This window comes from Helianthus annuus, chromosome 7, assembly GCF_002127325.2.
Source record: "Helianthus annuus cultivar XRQ/B chromosome 7, HanXRQr2.0-SUNRISE, whole genome shotgun sequence".
In the NCBI taxonomy this organism is placed as follows: Eukaryota; Viridiplantae; Streptophyta; class Magnoliopsida; order Asterales; family Asteraceae; genus Helianthus; species Helianthus annuus.
The window spans coordinates 39,225,780-39,244,838 of NC_035439.2; the positions used below are offsets into that span (position 1 = coordinate 39,225,780).

At 36.4% G+C, this 19,059-nt stretch overlaps 1 protein-coding gene across 1 annotated transcript; it reads right to left on the reverse strand.

The window, feature by feature from the left end:
* Positions 1 to 7,078: 7,078 nt before the first annotated feature.
* Positions 7,079 to 9,984, reverse strand: LOC110884339 (pectinesterase). Its single transcript, XM_035974891.1, has 3 exons — positions 9,338 to 9,984; positions 8,292 to 8,692; positions 7,079 to 7,776 (listed from the first exon to the last, which is right to left on the reverse strand). The coding sequence occupies exons 1-3, from the start codon at positions 9,982 to 9,984 to the stop codon at positions 7,079 to 7,081; spliced, it is 1,746 nt and encodes a 581-aa protein (XP_035830784.1).
* Between the last annotated feature and the right edge of the window lie 9,075 nt (positions 9,985 to 19,059).

Here is a 19,059-nt window from a genome sequence, read left to right on the forward strand (position 1 = left end):
GTAGTAACTCGACCCTTACAACTGGGCGAATAAGTCGTCAATGCGTGGAAGAGGATAACGGTTCTTCACTGTGATCTTGTTCAGTTCACGGTAATCAATTTCACATCCTGAAGGTGCCATCCTTCTTTTTCACAGGTAATTGGTATCCAAGAGTTCTTGTAGCTGCGCCGATAGTTTCTTCCGATTCTGGTGGAGCTAAGCGATACGGTGCTCGAGCTATGGGTGCTGCTCCTGGAGCGAGCTCGATTTGAAGTTCGTCCAGGTAAATCTTTGCGAGACACCTGAGGAAAGTCGCGTACAGCTGGATGGTCTTCCAACTTCTTTTCTTTGCATGGGATTTCTGCTTGCTGTTGCTGCTGGCGATTCCGATTTGCAAGCCGTGGGCTCCTGAATCCTTAGCTTCTGCTGTGCTCTGGCGATCACTATTCTTGTGCTGCTGTTGTGCTTGAGACCGAACGGTAGCTGAACCCTTGCTGGAATACCCATCCCATTTCCGCTTGTTGTCACTAGGAGTAGCGGGAGTAGCAGAAGTGGTAGCGGTAGTAATAGCGCTGATACAACTAGGCAGCCTGTTCTGTTCCACTGCCTGATCCGTGAGGCGATGAGCAAGACACTGAATGTCTTGGATTTTGTCGAGGTTAGCCGATGTAGCATGGCTCTGAATCTCTGAGGCTAGACCCTTGAGGTACAATTCGATACACTTGCTTGGAGGGTCCACCATGGTTGGACACAAGATGGCCAATTCGTTCGTCCGTTTCGTATCAGCATCAATTCCTGACCCCGTCGTTTTCAAATGGTAAAGCTCCACTTCCAACTTGTGGATGTCATAACGTGTGCAGTGTTCCCTTTTAATGCGTTCTTTGAATTCGTTTCATGGGGTGGCGTTAGCAGTTGCCAACCCTAGTATCCGTACTTGCGCGTTCCACCAGATTAGCGCGATTTCTTCCAAAGTACCAGTGGCGTACTTGACCCTGCGAGCCTCAGGGCATTCACACATCTCGAATACCGACTCGAGCTTCCCAAACCAATGGAGTAGTCCAACTGCTCCTTCTGGGCCACTGAATGTGTTTGGACGACAGTCCATGAAGTTTTTGAATGTGCAGGCATGTTGCTATGCGTTCTGACCCGTTGCGCGAGAAAGATAGGTCAAGGTTAAGCGCGAGAGTTGGGTCACGAGAGTAGGATCTAACATCCTAGAATAGGTCTGGAATAGCAGGTTATACCTCCTGCTTGTGCGGCTGCAAGTGCCGCAGCAACTTGTTCGTTAATGAGAGCCGTCAACTGGGCTTGAGTCATATCAACACGTCCAGACATGATCGAACAGTAAAGGTAGCATAAGTAAGAATGGTTCACGAATAGTGCGATGACAGAAGAGTGTAAGCACATAAGTATTCTCATGCAATGACAAGTTGTGAGCAAGGTAATGTAAGCATACTACGAGCAAAGTTCTATGCAAATTCTAGCATGTAGGCAATAAACATAAACCTTATTACCTAGGAAGTTGAGTCTTGCACGTGGAGCGAAGCGTCGTTGTGGATTGTTTGAGAGCACTGTTCTGGTTATAGTCTGGTTTTAATAAAAACGTTTTCCCATATTAAAACCAAGTTCTCTATAACCAATGGCTCTGATACCAATCTGTCACACCCCCAAAATCCACCTGCGGAGTATCACCGCTTGGGAGCGTGACTGACCAGGATCAAGCCACCAATCATATTGAACATGCATTTAATATTAAGTAAAAGAAATGAAAACCATCCATTCAATACAAAAGGTGTTCAACAATAAATCGTTTCAAAGTGTAGCGGAAGCATAGTAAATAACCAGTAATAGTTAACAGTTTAAGTGTCATAATAATTCAATGGAAAAGCCACGATCCTTGTCCACAACGACCCGCTTCTCCAGTGCAAGCTCCCAGTACCTAGCGATCTGCAAGGCATGTAACAGAATGATCAACAACTAGTTGAGCGAGTTCACATAAAGGAAATGCGTAACAATAAGTTCGTTTGTAATAGGTGGCTCTACTGGGCCGTTGCATATTCTATTGGTGGTGGTGTTCCACGTTACTGGTGGTGGTGTTCCACGTTTCCTGTGGTGGTGTTCCACGTTTTCTGTGGTGGTGTTCCACGTTTCCTGTGGTGGTGTTCCACGTTTCCTGTGGTGGTGTTCCACGTTTCCTGTGGTGGTGTTCCACGTTTCCTGTGGTGGTGTTCCACGTTTCCTGTGGTGGTGTTCCACGTTTCCTGTGGTGGTGTTCCACGTTTCCTGTGGTGGTGTTCCACGTTTCCTAACCACTAGACTACTCGTAATTATAGGTATCCTTCACAACCGAGGATAGTGATGTGGTAGTCTAGTCATAGTGTCAATAGAGTATCTAATCAACCTTCCAATCCCATTCCCAACCCCGGGAACCCCATGCCTTGGTAAGAGTGTGAACTCACCTTGGTTTGCTCGGTATGCTAGGTTATGCGCTCACAAGTAATTAACCAAGTCCTATTGTATGCACGTATACAAATCAGTTCATGTTCACAATGATACGCATGTAATTTAATGTCGTATGGTGCTTGACAGCCAATATCATGTATCAATCATGTATCACGTAACAGTTAACCCATTCATGCAATTCACGTAATTCATATGAATATATACAGGATCATGCAGCTCACAAAACTCAGACAAGTAGGGGGGGGGGGGCTCCCCTGTTCAAAACTCAGGTGGTACATATAATCATCATACAATAAACTCAGACTATCATGATACACACACAAACTCGGACCCTTGATACATTCATTAAGTTCGGGCCCAACATATAACAATATACTCGGTCCAAATAAGTTCAATATACTCGGACCCTTATAATTAAACTCGGTCCATTCATCCATTGAAAAACTCGGACCATAACCATATCAATTAAATTCGGACAGCCTTGATTAAGTTAAACTCGGACCAATTGAAGCATATTATGTTCGGACCATATGTTTTCATTAAAGTCGGACCAATATTCCATCCAATATAAACTCGGACAACACATGTTCAATAAACTCGGTCCACTAGCAATTCAATTAAACTCGGACCTAAGGTGTTCCATTTAAATTCGGACTACATCACAGAATTATACTCGGACCATTTAGAGCCCAATAAACTCGGACCACATGATTCTCTTATACTCGGACCATTAAGGCCCAATAAACTCGGACATGTGATGACTTTTATATTCGGACCATAATAATTTCAATTAAGTTCGGACCACATGAAAACATTATGTTCGGACCGAATCAAGTTGATTATCTTCGGACCACTTGCAAGCTAAATAAACTCGGACCAAGCATTATATTCGGACAAGGGTTGAGATTAAACTCAGACTTTCAATCCACAATTAAACTCAGGCAACATTTTAACATAAACTCAGAGAACATTTCAATCATTCATTCGTTAAAACCAAAGCAGTTACGTGAATCATACGAACAAACCCTAATATCAAACACAGTGACGGCAGAATCATAATCAATCCACTCATGCTCAACAACAATCAAACTATATCATTATAGGAATCATCTATCAATCATACGACTATTCATTATCATCAATAGTTCAGAATCAAATCAAAATCACAACCTATCACATGAAGAACTAGGGTTTTCCAAGAACACAAGAATCAAGAAATCAATAAACAATCAACAATTATTCACAACAATGATTAAACAATTACCTTGAATGATTCTAGATGAGTAAAGTGATCAAACTCGTGATGATTATCTTGGTGATGATGGTGGTGATGATTGCTAGAGCCCAAGAAATGAGAGTACGTTCTTTGGTTTTGGTGAAAGTGATTAGTGAATGATTAGGGAGGGGATTAGGGTTAAGTGTTACTAGAATTTCACTAATTGCCCTCTACATCCTCAAGTATTATATTTTACAATAGTGCACCATTCCAATTACTTACACAATTTCACCACCAAGTTTACACATTTGACAAGTTTCACAAATACAATCAAACAATCAACACATAAATAACTTCACGGCAATCAATACATGATCGTGCAATAAATACAAAATAGAAATCTTGGAAATTCGAGTTGTCACAACATTTCTGCTATGTATGTTGACTGAGCATGTTAGTACATTGTTTTACATTACATTTTATGCTTTGTATGTTAACTTAGCATACTTAGTACATTGTTTTACATTGCATTTCACGCTATGAATGTTCATTTGTCGCATATGCTTGTCTAGTATATGGACGCATTGTTTTATACATTTTGAACCATTTGAAGCTGATTGATCTATGTGAACCATTTGTAACCTTTTCATTTATGTGAACCATTTATAACTGTTTGAACCATTGGGATTAAGGGAAGTGATTAGGTATCGGGGCGGGTATAATGTGTTAAAAGCATGGTGGATACACCGCTGGTACTTCCTATATATAAGTGCTTTTAACACATTATACATTGTTGCGTTATCGAGATCACTTGGGCAAATGTTATCAAAACAAAGTTATAATACAAGGTTTTCTATGAATGCATATATATACCATTTGAGTTTTATTTCAAAAACGATTTACAATTTGGGTTTATATAAACAAATGTTTTGGAGTTAAGAATCATGGCTACGAGATTTTTTAAATTATAATCAACTTGATTTGAGTTGGTTAATTATGAGCAATGCTATACTTTTCAAAATAAGGCTTTTAAATAAGTATTGCAACATGTAAAACGAGCCATGAATCTGACACTCACATAAAACCTATGTACTCGCCGACATTTTTATGCTGACGTATTTTCACATGTGTTTCAGGTACAATAGTTGGTGACATATGATGATGATGATATTGGTGTATGCTCACATAGGAATGGACGAGGCCTTAGTGACATTAAAAGATGCAAGACTAGTTAATTATGTTATGTTTCTTTGTTGTTAAGACATTGTAACTCATTTAATTCAATAAAACGAAACTGTTTAAATCCATGGTTGTGAAACAATGATTCTGTTACAACACTCCCCGATGTTTCCGCCACGTTTTGTTGTTCTACGTGGTCAGGGTGTGACAAAAAACACGAGAAGCCATTAATCACAATACAGACCAAGGAACAAATGTAGTAGATCTATTGAGTATGGGCGAGCTCCACTCTTGGTCTATGAGATCCTATTTGAGTGCTTTTGTGTCCAAAGTCTAGGTATCACTATGGATTTAGTGGCCCAGTAACGACAAACAAATCATCTAGGTTTGGTTGCTTATTTATGTCGGCACATATACTAATGTATTAGCCACACATGAATTGATCCACGAATTTCATAGACGCCATGCATACCGGTTTTCAATACAAAGCTATTCAAATGTTTTAAAGATTCATTTGTGACAAAACAAAACACGTGAATTCACCAACATTACTGTTGACTTTTTAAATTAACATGTATTTCAGTAAAGTTAGGCGTTGCATGTTCGGAAGTCAAGAAACAAAGGAAACAAGTAGCGATGCCATCTTTTGAAGGGTTTGCCTCTTATATATTGCCTTCGTGCAGAAATATAGGAGCCAAAGCCTTGAATTACAAACTTTATTTTGTTTAAAAGTTGTCTTGTGAACTTGATATTTTAGGATATGTTTGTAAACAATATACTTAAATCTTGTGTCTTGCTTTCATATAATATTTGGAAGTGGCGTGGTTGTTTATTTTAATCATGTAGAATGTTTACACTATCGAATTCTATAAAAACCTTTCACGGTCACATTAATGCGCTATCGCTACGAGCAGGGTGTGGCATTACCAACGCCACTTGTCATCCTAAATCTTCACCACCAAAGGCTTCCATGCCTCCTGTTTTATGACATGTTACTGGTCCACACGCCAGGAACCAGTTATCGGATGTCCACTGGAGATTGTAGGAGAAAGTGGCCGGATATCTCCCCACTTCTCATCTGCATTAGACTTCGATGTTGATGGTTTTTTATGTCTGTAGCGGAGAAAACCGCTGATGAAGGGAAGAAACGTGGAGACGGTAGAGATGCGTTGAAGACGCGTGCATATGGATGGTTCAGTGTCGACATGGTGAAGACGTGTGGATCTAGCTGAGAAAAAGGGGGTAAATAAAGGAAAACCATTAACAAATAAAGAGCTGATATATAGCATCTGAAGACGCATGGATCTATTCACAAAGTTCTCTATTTTAAAGATTGATATTTTTTTTTTGCCTATCATATAAAAATTAAAAAAAAGATTTTTATAATTTCTATTTAGGATTTTTCAAGTAAAATAAAATGAAAGCTAAAATCTTTATTCATTTTGTGCATTTGAAGTATATGCATCATCCTTGCTTTATTGACAACTTTTGCATTTTTTTAACCATGAGATCTCGTTACCATCAACCTTATGAACACTACTAATACCCTGCTAGCCAACTCGATCAGGTCAATTGTAGCTTATGTTAGGCGGGTTGTCGTCATGAGATTATTGTTGGAAACAGTGAAAGCAATATTGGAAGTAGCTTATGTTGGGTGGGTGGCCGTCATGAGATTATTGTTTGAAACCAATAAAAGAAATATTAGAATCTTAGAGCTCTGCTAGATAAGGATTAGATTCTTACCACTACACCATCTGTTATAAGTTAGTTTTAGGAACTTTGTAAAGTCCTTTTATGGTTTTGCATATCATAAATGCCCATTAACCGTGCAATTTCTCTTATCCTCGTATCGTACAATCCATACCCTTGTATTTGCAATACTCAACAGCCTAGGTTTGTTTTGGTGCATGCTTGAGCTTCGAAGCAAAGTGATTTTACCATTACGACATCTATAAAACAATTTCACCATTGTTTCGAGATTCCTTAGCAACAAAAGATACAATCATAATCAGTAACCAGTGAGACTCTTAACACAATTACAATCTCAAATATTTCACAAACTAAAGTAGATTCTATTATTAAAATTTACACGTATTACAACGTGCGCATCACTTATTGAAGGACACATAGAGACTAAATACAAAAGCTCATAAACAATGAGATTACACTTGATAAATAAGAATAATTTATCTTTAAGAAATTAAATTGAAAGAAGAAGCATATATATACGAGCCAAGACCTTTATATCCTCATCAATCCAGCATCATAAGGCACGCTAGACGCTTTGATCCATGTATCTCCTTGTATATATGTTCCCGGACCAAAACTTGCAGCCTCTTGTTGAGATATTTTCTTGACCCCTTTCCATTTAACCCTCCTTGAAGTGTCAGCACCTGGACCTTTATTATTAAACTCAGCATAATAACATGTGTCTTGACCAAATGTCCCAACCCATGGGGCCCATCCTTCCGGGTCAATGTTCTTGTCAATAAACGATTGCATGATTATGGTCCTAGAAAACTCCTTCCACGGACGTCCGAGGTAAGACTTGGGCATGGGCGCTGCGCTCAAGAAGTCGGGCTCCGCGGTTATGGTGCATCCATCGAAAACAAGACCGCCAACAGAATGTTGGTCCTTGCGGCCTTGGGCTGTTACCATGCATGCTTGGTTGCTCATTGGCTTCCTGACTATCATTTTGCAGTCTTGAAACACGGCTGCTGCGTTACCGAAGATGAAGTCGATGGTTCCGCTTATGCTGCATTGGCGGTAGAATTGGCGGTACGAGTGGGTGTATAGGGTGTCCTGGTAACCTTCCATCACGCAGTTATGAAAGATAGACATATCCGCGGATACTCGCAAAGCTACCGCTTGATGCTTATCGGGTCCAGCAGTGTTTTCGAACCCTACGCCCCTAGCCATGAACCCGTCCCCGTTAACCGCTGTAAACACAGTAATATAGTAATCATTTAATATCATTACATAAATGTGAGATGGTAGATGAATCAAATATTTCCTAACTCCTAAATAACATTATATATTGGTTTGCAAAATTAGTGGTGTTCACTCTTTTAATGAACAATTAATTTGTTGGCATTTCACAAAAATATAAAATGGGGTTTAAATCTACTCAAACTTAGCTATGTGGTTAATGTTCGTTTCAAATGTAGCCATACTTAGCTATAAAAGAGTCGATCTAGATAGTTTCGAATCGAGCTTGGCTATTGATTAATTTTTTAGTTTTGGGGGGTCGAATAAATAAATACACTCTGGGCTCCTTATTTTAAACAACCTTATTTACTAGGCTCCAGATCGGGCTCGTTTAAGCTAGACTCGCTTCGAGCTTTTACCAAGCTGATCTTGAATAACTCCTAAGCAGGTTTCTCATTAATTGCTCAAACTTGATCTATTCAAATAAGATATCATGTGAGGTGATTCTACTAATTAGAAAACTCACCAACAGTGGCACTATGGAATGTAGCGACCCCGTCAATGTAGTTCTTGTTTCCGGTGATCTTAGTTTTTGTCGGACCTTCTCCAAGGAACACGACATTGTCAATACCCCTAGGAATCGTAACATATTCCTTGTAAACACCCGCTTTGATAAGTATGATAAACGGCTGGGGAGATCGTTTTGGGGCTGTATTAACCGCCTCCATGATCGTCTTGAACTGTCCTGACCCGTCTTGAGCCACAACCGCATTCGGCTTCAACGTGCCCGGATCAGCATTAATCAACGACCGCCTTGAAGTATCAGCCCACGTAGGATAAGGTGTGTCTGTTTCATGCAACATGATTGGTTCGTTTTCTGATTGAGATTCTGGCTCCTGATCATCAATCGGTGTCTGGTCAAGCATCCTTCGACCGGTGACTTCCACTGGCTTTGTACCATGTGAATGTACTATGGTAACCTCTTTCTTCCAAACAGTGGTTCTAGGCTTGGGTTGGGGAACATTCCCTTGAATATCAACATTGATGGTCTTGGTCTTCGGTTTGGGTTGGGGAACATTCCCTTGAATATCAACATTGATGGTCTTGGTCTTGGGTTTGGGTTGGGGAACATTCCCTTGAATATCAACATTGATGGTCTTGGTCTTGGGTTTGGGTTGGGGAACATTCCCTTGTACATCAACATTAATGGTTTTAGTTTTGGACTTGGGTTGGGGAATATTCTGGTCAATATCAACATTGATGGTTTTGGGATTGGGTTGGGGAATATTCTGGTCAATATCAACATTGATGGTTTTGGGATTGGGTTGGGGAATATTCTGGTCAATATCAACATTGATGGTCTTGGGATTGGGTTGGGGAACCTCAGGCTGAGGCCCTTTTCGATTAATCCTCCAATCGAAAATAAAGCCTTTTGGCTTTGTTTGGGGAACCTCGGGCTGGGGAAGCTCAGGCTGGTTATTATCTATGTCAATCACAGTGGTTGTGGGTTCCGGCTCCTGCGGAACTCTAGGAACAAATATTTTACTAATTGGTGGCTTACCACCAGCCAACTCAATAATTCCATCAAGCATCGCAAGACTGTTTCGTGTGAGTTTGATCCCGAGATCCAACAACTTCACCATCGCGGGTCCTGAATTGCTGGTCGTGTTGTCAAACGCATCAATGCACGTTTCTTGATATGTCACCGAACCACTAAGCCAAACTCTAAGCTCAATTGTGTTATCCTTTAGCTTTGGAACATCAAAAAGACTAACCTTATTAATTGATCTTTTTAGATCATCGATCGAGACGCCGAGAAGCTCTTTACATTGGTCCAAGGCGACTACGGCCCGAGGATCCTTCTCTGATTGTCGAATGGTTGATGATTTATCAATCGCAAATTGGATACGTTCCACTGCATGGGCAAAACTAGCTTTTATGAGCTGGCTAGGGGCCTTTATTCCGGCCTTTATTCTCTCTAATGTTTCTCTACAAATATCACGGAAATCGGTGTATTTGCATAGAATTATTATAGTTGTTGCTGTGACAACCGTTGCAGCGAGCAAGATGACCGCTCCAGTTTTCTCTTCGGTGTGAATTTCAATTTCTTTGGTACTTCTTCTAACGTGGAAGATGGTGCCAACAACAGCTGCAACCACAAGCATCGTCGCAATGGCGATTACTGTATACTTCTTCTTCTTTCCCCCCTCCAAAGCCATTTTTTTAAGTTTTTAAGTTTTTTTTTTTGTTTCTTTTTAATATATATAAACTATTTTCTGACTCATTGGATGAGCTCCTAGGAAACCTTTTGCGTTTAGATCTACTTAAATAAGGAGACGTGGGTTTCATTTGTACGGTCTTGGTTTTTTCCACCTAGTTGGAACTTAACACATGTTAGGTTTAAAATTGAATGTTGGAACCCAGCTTAAAGAATGGAGGGTCGTTGTTTTCGAATATAATTGAGAAACTATTTAATTTTGGTGGTGCAAATATGAGGTCAGGGTTGAGCACACATGGTAATCATCCATAATCATAACTATATTTGGAGAATAGTGACACGTGTATAGTTCTAATTAGAATAGGCTATATATTTTGAACAAGATGGAGTACTTTTGTTTTTTGTTTAGCGTTTTATTTATTTGCATCGTTTTTGTCAACCACGAAAATTTGTGATAAGATCCAGTAAATTATTATACGAAACTGTTTTATGTTAACTTTTCTTTAAAAAAAAACCCACCAGACTGCCACATAAGTGGAGCCCTTTATCGACGCCAAAGAAATAATACCATACAAACATAAGAATTAATTACTGTTTTCGTCTCTTTGGTTTGTTAAAAATCACTATTTCAGTTCATTAGTTTAAAAATTGCGATTTCAGTTCATGTGGTTTCACTTTCAAAACCATTTCAGTCCACCTCGTAACCATTTCTGTCCCTGTACTTAACAGAATAATGGATTGAAATGGTTACGAAAGTGAAACCACATGCACTGAAATGGTTACGAAAGTGAAACCACAAAAACTAAAATCACAACTTTTAAACTAATGGACTAAAATAATGATTTTTTACAAACTACATATACGAAACAATAATTAACTCCAAATATAATGGAAGCCACTGGAAAGGGCCATGCCAACTTTTTAATGACCGGTACGTGGCACATTTACAAATCAGTGCACGTAACAATATGTGGCTATATGTTTTTAGTTTCTGAATAATTTATATTTCTTGATATTCAAAACATAAAAAATTAGAAAAATATCATAAAAATCCAATATACTTTTCAATTTTTCTTTTAAAGTCCCTCAACAATGTTTTTCATATGAAGGGTATGTTTGGCAAAATTAGCTGGTGACTGAAGGCTGGAACCTGGTAGCTGTAGCTGTAGCTGGTAGCTATAGCTTTTTAGATATAGGAAAAATTACAGGTTTTGTCATTTACCTTTATACCACTTTTCAGGTGGTGTCTTTTTTAATGAATGTTGACAGGCGGTGTCCTTTACTAGGTATTTTGTTGCAAGTTTAGTCCTTTACACCCAACTCAGTTAAAAAACCTTGTAAATTGTTGGGTGTAAAGGACTAAACTTGCAACAAAATACCTAGGTAAAGGACTAAACTTGCAACAAAATACCTAGTAAAGGACACCGCCTGTCAACAATTAACAGGGTTTTTTAACTGGGTTGGGTGTAAAGGACTAAACTTGCAACAAAATACCTAGTAAAAGACACCGCCTGTCAACATTCGTTAAAAAGGACACCGCCTGAAAAGTGGTAGATAAAAGATAAAACTTGTAATTTTTCCTTAGATAGATATATTTGGTGTTTGGCAGAGTAGCTAAAGCTTTTAATAAAATGTATAAAATGACCAAAATGGACATAACTAAAAATTTAAAAAGCTTGTACAATAAAAAATCATTATATTTAAAGGTTAAAATAATCATTTTTTCTCTAAAAGCTTGTAGCTCTTTCTAAACGCTACTACTAGTAGGAGCGTTCAACCAAAAGCTTCAAGTTCCTAACCTAAAAGCTTCAAGTTCCTTCAACTAAACAAGACTTTTTATTGAGTAGGAGCTTTTTCTTAAAAGCTTAAAGCTAGAAGCTCCTAAAAGCTCCATGCCAAACATACCCGAAAAACCAATGTACTATGTGTTTTGTTTCACAAAAGTCTCTCAACAAACTTTTTTTGAACATTAAAGTCCCTTCATATATTAAATGTGAAACAAAATTATGACAAAAATAATTTAAACAACTTGGAACCATTAGAGGTGTCCATCGGGTCTTTTCGGTTTATTCGCTTATTTAGTTCCTTTTATTCGGTTTGAAAATTTCTGGGTTGAACCAAAAATCGAACCAAACTAAACAAAATTTAAGTACTTCAAAACTGAATCACAAACCGAATTTGAATTTGTTTTCGGTAGCTAGTAGCTGTAGTTTTTTAGATATATTTGGTGTTTGGCAGAGTAGCTGAAGTTTTTAATAAAATGTATAAAATGACCAAAATGGACATAACTAAAAATTTAAAAAGTTTGTGCAATAAAAAATCATTATATTTAAAGGTTAAAATAGTCATTTTTCTCTAAAAGCTTGTAGCTCCTTCTAAACGCTACTACTAGTAAGAGCATTCAACCAAAAGCTTCAAGCTCCTAACCTAAAAGTTTCAAGTTCCTTCAACCAAACAAGACTTTTTATTGAGTAGCAGCTTTTTCTTAAAAGCTTAAAGCTAGAAGCTTCTAAAAGCTCCTAAAAGTTCCATGTCAAACATACCCGAAAAACCAACATACTTTGTGTTTTGTTTCACAAAAATCTCTCAACAGTTTTTTTTTTTTTTGAACATTAAAGTCCCTTCATATATTAAATGTGATATTACAAAAATCTCTCAACAACTTGGAACCATTAGAGGTGTCCATCGGGTCTTTTTGGTTTATTCGATTATTTGGTTCCTTTTATTCGGTTTGAAAATTTTTGGGTTGAACCAAAAATCGAACCAAGCTAAACAAAATTTAAGTACTTCAAAACTGAATCACAAACCGAATTTGAATTTGGTTTCGGTTTCTGTTTTAACCGAATACAATGAATTCATATAATTAGGTTTATTCGACTAAATATAAAGTATGGTTTACTTTGGTTAGGTTTATTGGGATACATATAAACCGAATTCATTTTATTTGCTTCGAGTTTAATCGTTTTTTGCTCGATTTTCGTTTTTAACTGTGTTCGATTCTTTAGCAATAACTTATGAATTTGCATACGTATCTTAGGTTGAAATATAATTTCATGTAGCAAGTTTTAAATGAAGTTTTTGTCATAATTTTATTCAAATTTAACATGTGAAGAGACTTTAATGTTCAAAAAATTATTAAGAGACTTTTGTGAAATAAAACCATAAGTATGTTGGTTTTTTACGTGTAAAAAAAATATTAAAGGACTTTTATGAGAAAAATAAGAAAGTATATTAAATTTTTTGGTATTTACCTTAAAATTTTTGTAAGAAATATGTATTTTTTAATGGCTTAAATTACACAAAATGACTTTGCCAATAGTACCAACTCCTACCCACAGTCAATTATGTTTACTTGGTTTATTCCATGATTAAATATGATTACAAAAAATAGTTACAAAATAATATATTTGAAAAAAAATTAAGTTAAAAAATGACACACCTCTTTCGCAACAACTTTTTTTACATTTGATGAATACCATCTAATATTACAATGTTAATTTGAACTCATATCATACCTATATAAGGCAAACATGATACTGCTAGACCTTTAACTTATGGGTACACGAGACATATTTAAATGCGTCAAACTAATAATTTGTTTCTAACTAGTAACGAACCCCGCGTTTCGCGACAGGTTTCATCCGTAATAAGATCAGTTGGTATTCTCATGTACTTTTCAAACTAATTTGCTACTACAACTAATTTACCAATTCAGAATGACCAATCGACTACACATAAACGAATTAACATTAGAATAAGCAATTCACGGTAAGCAATTTAAAAATGGCATTTTAATTGAATTTATCAACATAAAGAGAAACTGAAATATGATTTATTTTGTATTTTTTTCAAGTAAAAAGAATTTATTAGAAATATTTATAAGTTAATTATATAAATTGTATCAAATTATTTTTATCAAATAACTAAATGGCTACCATCTTTATACAATGATTTTCTTAGTTCTTGTTTGTAAACTGTATTATAAAGCAAAACATATAATGATTTTCTTAATTCATGTTTGTAAACTGTATTATAAAGCACCAACATGGATTTCCCCAATATGCCTTTGCCTCACATTTAATGACAAAATCATTCAAGAAGGCATCTGACCCCACCATTCTTCAACCTAAGATTAAAATTAAATCTTGAGTTAAATGTGATTTTAGTATATGTGTTTTGAGTTATTTTGTGAGTTTAGTTCAAAAATTTCATTTTTTGTTTGTGGGTCCAAAAAGGTTTCACCATTGCCATTTTAGTCCGTTAGGTTAACTTTATCCATTTTTTATGTTAACGAGAAGGGTAATTCAGTTATTTTATATGTAATTCTGTTAACTAGAAGGGCAATTCGACCAAACTACTTAGCCCAAAGGCTATTTAAACTCCAGTTAGATGTAACATGATGGTTCATGAGGTTTAATGATTTATAACTTCGGAATATGGATCAAAAACTCGGATTTACGACAAGAAAAGTGCATATAAGACATTAACCGAAAAAGACTAGTAACAGGGCTTGATTGATGATGGTTAATACATTATTATGTTAAACACGATGTGAAACGCGAGGTATACTACCCGAAAACAGAAATAGGGGTCGTAAACTTTGTTTTCGCATAATTATTTGTGGTGGTATTGTTAAGACTTGAAACTCTACAAGCTGATCATATATGATGAATATAATACTCGTACAAAATTTGGTAATTTTTAGAATTTTTTAGAATGTTTAGTGAATTTTATACTGTTTAATGGCGTTAATTCGGGAAAAATAACAAACGGATTCAATAAATCACCAAAATTTGCAGAGATGTTGGGCTTGGTATAGGAATAATCTTGGAAAAATTCGGACATCGTTGGCTGAGTTTACATGCGGTTTTAAAAATTACGTTTTTGCAATGTTTCGGCAGCCGAAAATCCAAAATTCAGAGAAATCTAAAAAATTTCCAAGGAGTTCCTGGTTACATAAGAAGGATTCTATAAAATTTTAGGAATTTTTTAAAATTGGATTGTCGTAGTCACAAAATTATTGGTTAAATACAATTTTACAACGGATTTATTAAAATTAATAAATTAATGTAATAAATTCTAAGAATATTTTTCCTGAAAGATACATATTTTTAAAATTTTATATAAAAAACTTTAAGAATTTTAATAAAGCTGGAAATACAACTTTGGAATTTGTGTAATTAAATTGTATTATTTTAATACAAGCCGGCAAGTTAAAGGTTTAACGAACCTAACGGAACTTGTAAACTGACTGATGACTAAATTGGCGATAGTTGGAAAGCCAGAGTAATTCCGGTTATACCTGGAAAAATTGGGTAATTGGGGGATATTACACGCTAGTTTGGGGAAATTTCCCGACCGAGAAAACAGAAATGAAAATTTGAACAAGTTACTGATGTGGATTAAGTGGTTTAACTAAATAAATTAAAATAAACCTAAATTTAGACTCAAGTAATAATAATCTAGACTCTCTTACTTGACTAAACTACTCACCGGCAAGTGAACCGGTCGACTCTAGCAAAGAAAAGCAAGTCCGGATGTCGAAGCCACAAGGACTCTAATTAATTACGTTAACGACTTTATTTAGACTAGACACTGACACGACTTAATTACTTTTGTGTTTTAAGGGGGGGGGGGGTTTACTAAAATCCTAAAATTGATATTAAAATAAAATTAGACTAAGACACGAATAAGAGCTAAGGTTTAATTCAGATGAGATTAACGACTACCTAGTCTTGAATCCAGTTTTCTAGGATCGTGTAATTGACCCGAACGAGTCGTTCAGAGGAGTTTTTGTGACAACTGGCACAAAACCGGTAACTTCCGTACACTTTAATTATTATTTAATGACTGCAATTATGTGCCTAAATGCTAAGATTGACTGATTAGATGCTAAACAAGTGAATTCATGCACGTTGTATACTACAAAATATTGCTTTATGCAAAAACGAGAGCGTTGCGTCAGAAATACTAGTAAACTCACAGGTAAAACACAATATGCCAACGACTCTGCAGAAAGCAGCCAAACAATAAAAATTGGAGCCTAGGTGTAGGTCCAATGACAAGAATACATTAAAACCCAAGAATACATGCAAGGGTTAATATATGTACATTGCGGAAGCTAAAATACGCACTAAAAAGCACCCGAAACGCACTTTAAGTGCAGAATTTTATTAAATTCAGCTATAATCAGCTTTTAAACATATAAATATCATGCAGAATTTACGTTTTATTGTCTGGAATATTTCCCTAAGTGTTGGAAATTGAAAGGGTTACAAAAGGAAACATAAAGAACACTAAACGGTGCAATTTAGCGCCTTAACGAACCGGTATCTAACCAAACAACCGGACATAACCCGGAACATCAAAATATTATTAAAAGCATTGTTTAATTATTTCTGAGGTATTCATGGTCCCCGAACACCCTAACCCACACTAAAATATCTAGTAACTAACTACACTAACTAGATACTTGGTATATGATTACAAGGTAACTACATGGTTCAAAATTTACACTTAATCCCCCCCCCCCCCAATTGCGTATGGACGGTCATATGATGGACCCACCAAATATTTCTCCAAATCCTACCATATCCCATTTGATCTATTTTGATTTTCCTTGGATTTGTTTGGATTTTATTTGATTTTGTAAGGATCTTGTAGGATATGAAAAGATTACAAGGACCATCACAATCATGCCCAAATCTTGTGCAATATTTTATCCTATTATTTTAATAGATTGTTTACTTGTTGGAGTTGCCATAATATATGATTATATCTATAAGAAGCAAGGCCAAAGATCACAACCATCATTCACAAGATTTACCCTCTCTCCTCACTCCCTCTTTCCCTCTTTCGGCTCACCCCCAAACCGCCACCATCACCACCACACAACCACCATATTCATCCATCTTGGAGCATCATTCAAGTGTAGAAGAAGGGTTGTAGGAGCTTGCAACTTGTGGAGCTTCAAAGGAGCCTTGTTCTCGCTTGATTCCTCATCTTTTTCTCATCATCTTTTCACTAGATCCTACCCTAGCTTTGTGCTAGTAGTAAGTCTTGGTTTACTCTTGTTTATGTCTATTTTGAGTAGTGAAAGATTATTTATGATGGGATCTTATGAAATACAAGAGCACTAAAAACATGAACATAAAGTTTACTTAAACCTTTACATAATGTTTACATAAATATAAGACATGAAGATGAAATCTTGTTGGATGAGGGTTGGTTAAATCATGCATGATATTTGATCGTTGGTCTCTTGATAAACCCGTTGTTCGGACATTTGTTTATTCGATTTAGTAACATTTAAACTATAAAGAAACATGCTGAATTACATTTTCAGCCAACTTCAAATGGCTGTAAACAGACCATAATAAATCGAAAAACAGAATTTCTGAAGCCTAAATTATGTATTTTTGAAAAACAGATCAAATGGAACTGGAATCTTAATTTTTCGAAGTCGTTTACTATTTTTTAAGGGCCATTTCGTAACAGCAGCTCAAGCTGCATTTTCCTGCTGAAAATATGTGTTATATTTTTCATCATAACTTGAAACCTGAGTAGAACCAGCCCCTGAAATTCATACAGTAGATGGTCACTGATGTCACTGTGACCTTCCAACTGGAAATTTGTAAAACGGACTTACGAAAAATTTTAAACGAATTATTCCGTAGGCTGTGGTCAGAAAGTAACAAATCTGATCGCAGTTTGGTAAAGGATTTTCTATAAAATACTGATGATGAACTGGACCCCGATATTTTTACACAACAATATTTGATTCGGATAAGACATTCTGTAAAAATTTGGGAATTATTGGAATAAGATAACCATTTTATTAAAATGTCCGAAAACAGTCCAGTTTTATATATTAAAACTGAAATGACAAGAGTAGTATCTTGCATGTCAGAATGTCGGGTTGATTATTTGAGAACGATCTAAAGTGTTATATGTTAAAGAAAATGACGTGCTACTTAGCATGGACACCTCCATTTACAAAGGAGACTATGGCGAAATTTTCTAAAAATCCTAACACTTAGTAAATACTTTGTAGAAAAATGTTGCTAGTGTGTTCTAAACTATGCTTTTCGAATACAAATCTCGCCATAATTTTTGTAACAAAAATACACATACAACATACAAGATACATAATTCGGGTGCAAAGTGCAAAACACGAGATACTTATATTAATTTTAGTGAAAATAATATAAGTAAGATACTTAGTTAAAAATATAAAATATTTTTAACACAAGAATGTATACACCAAAGAGAGTGACTGTACTTGAGCGATACAAGTCTAGTGACTAACGTTAAGAAAACACGTTTAGGTCACGACGCTAGGTAAAGCAAACCCGGTGAAGTTTACGACGCAAGGAACGTAAAGTTGTGAGTTCATGCTCCCCCTTTTCTCTTAGCTGTTTTCAGTTTTATAACTTCGGGGGTGAAATACATGTTACAAATATTTTTATGTTTAACAAATGGTATGATTACAAAAAGCAAACTTGGTGAGAACGAGTACCAAGTGTGTTGTGATATAAGAATACAAGAAACACACTTGGTGAGAACGAGTACCAAGTGTGATGTGATATAAGAATACGAGAAGCGCACTTGCTGAGAACGAGAACCAAGTAGGATGCGTTATGATAAATGATACGAGAAATCGTGTCACGAATAGGGTACATAGGCACCATTAATCAACAATATACCTAGACCGCAGAACAAAAGGTTAGATCTAACGGGTGCCGGGCAGCCACACTCTCGGTGAGGGCGAGAATCGAGTAGTGCTTTTGTGTCTCTGAATAAACCAATTAAATGCCTAAGGTTTGGTGACTTCCTATGTCGTGTCACATGTTAAGGCCTTGCAACCCATTAACAATCCTGGTAACTTACAAGAATACTTTGTATACTTAAAGACTCATACCATACTAAAACTTGATTTATACTTGAGTACGTGGGGTACTCAAGAGAAACGTGAATTATACATGAGTACGTGGTGTACACATGAATACTTGATCTATTTATGAAAACTTGATTTATACATGACACAAACTACGTTTTCATATAAAGTATAGAAACA

Excerpts from the sequence above, each read along its gene's own strand:
- LOC110884339 (XM_035974891.1), bottom strand. The coding sequence starts at position 9,984 with ATGGCTTTGGAGGGGGGAAAGAAGAAGAAGTATACAGTAATCGCCATT. Across the intron at positions 8,693-9,337 it reads ATGCTTGATGGAATTATTGA|GATGCTTGACCAGACACCGA; the intron begins GTTGGCTGGTGG and ends CACCGGTCGAAG. Across the intron at positions 7,777-8,291 it reads ATTCCATAGTGCCACTGTTG|CGGTTAACGGGGACGGGTTC; the intron begins GTGAGTTTTCTA and ends CTGTGTTTACAG.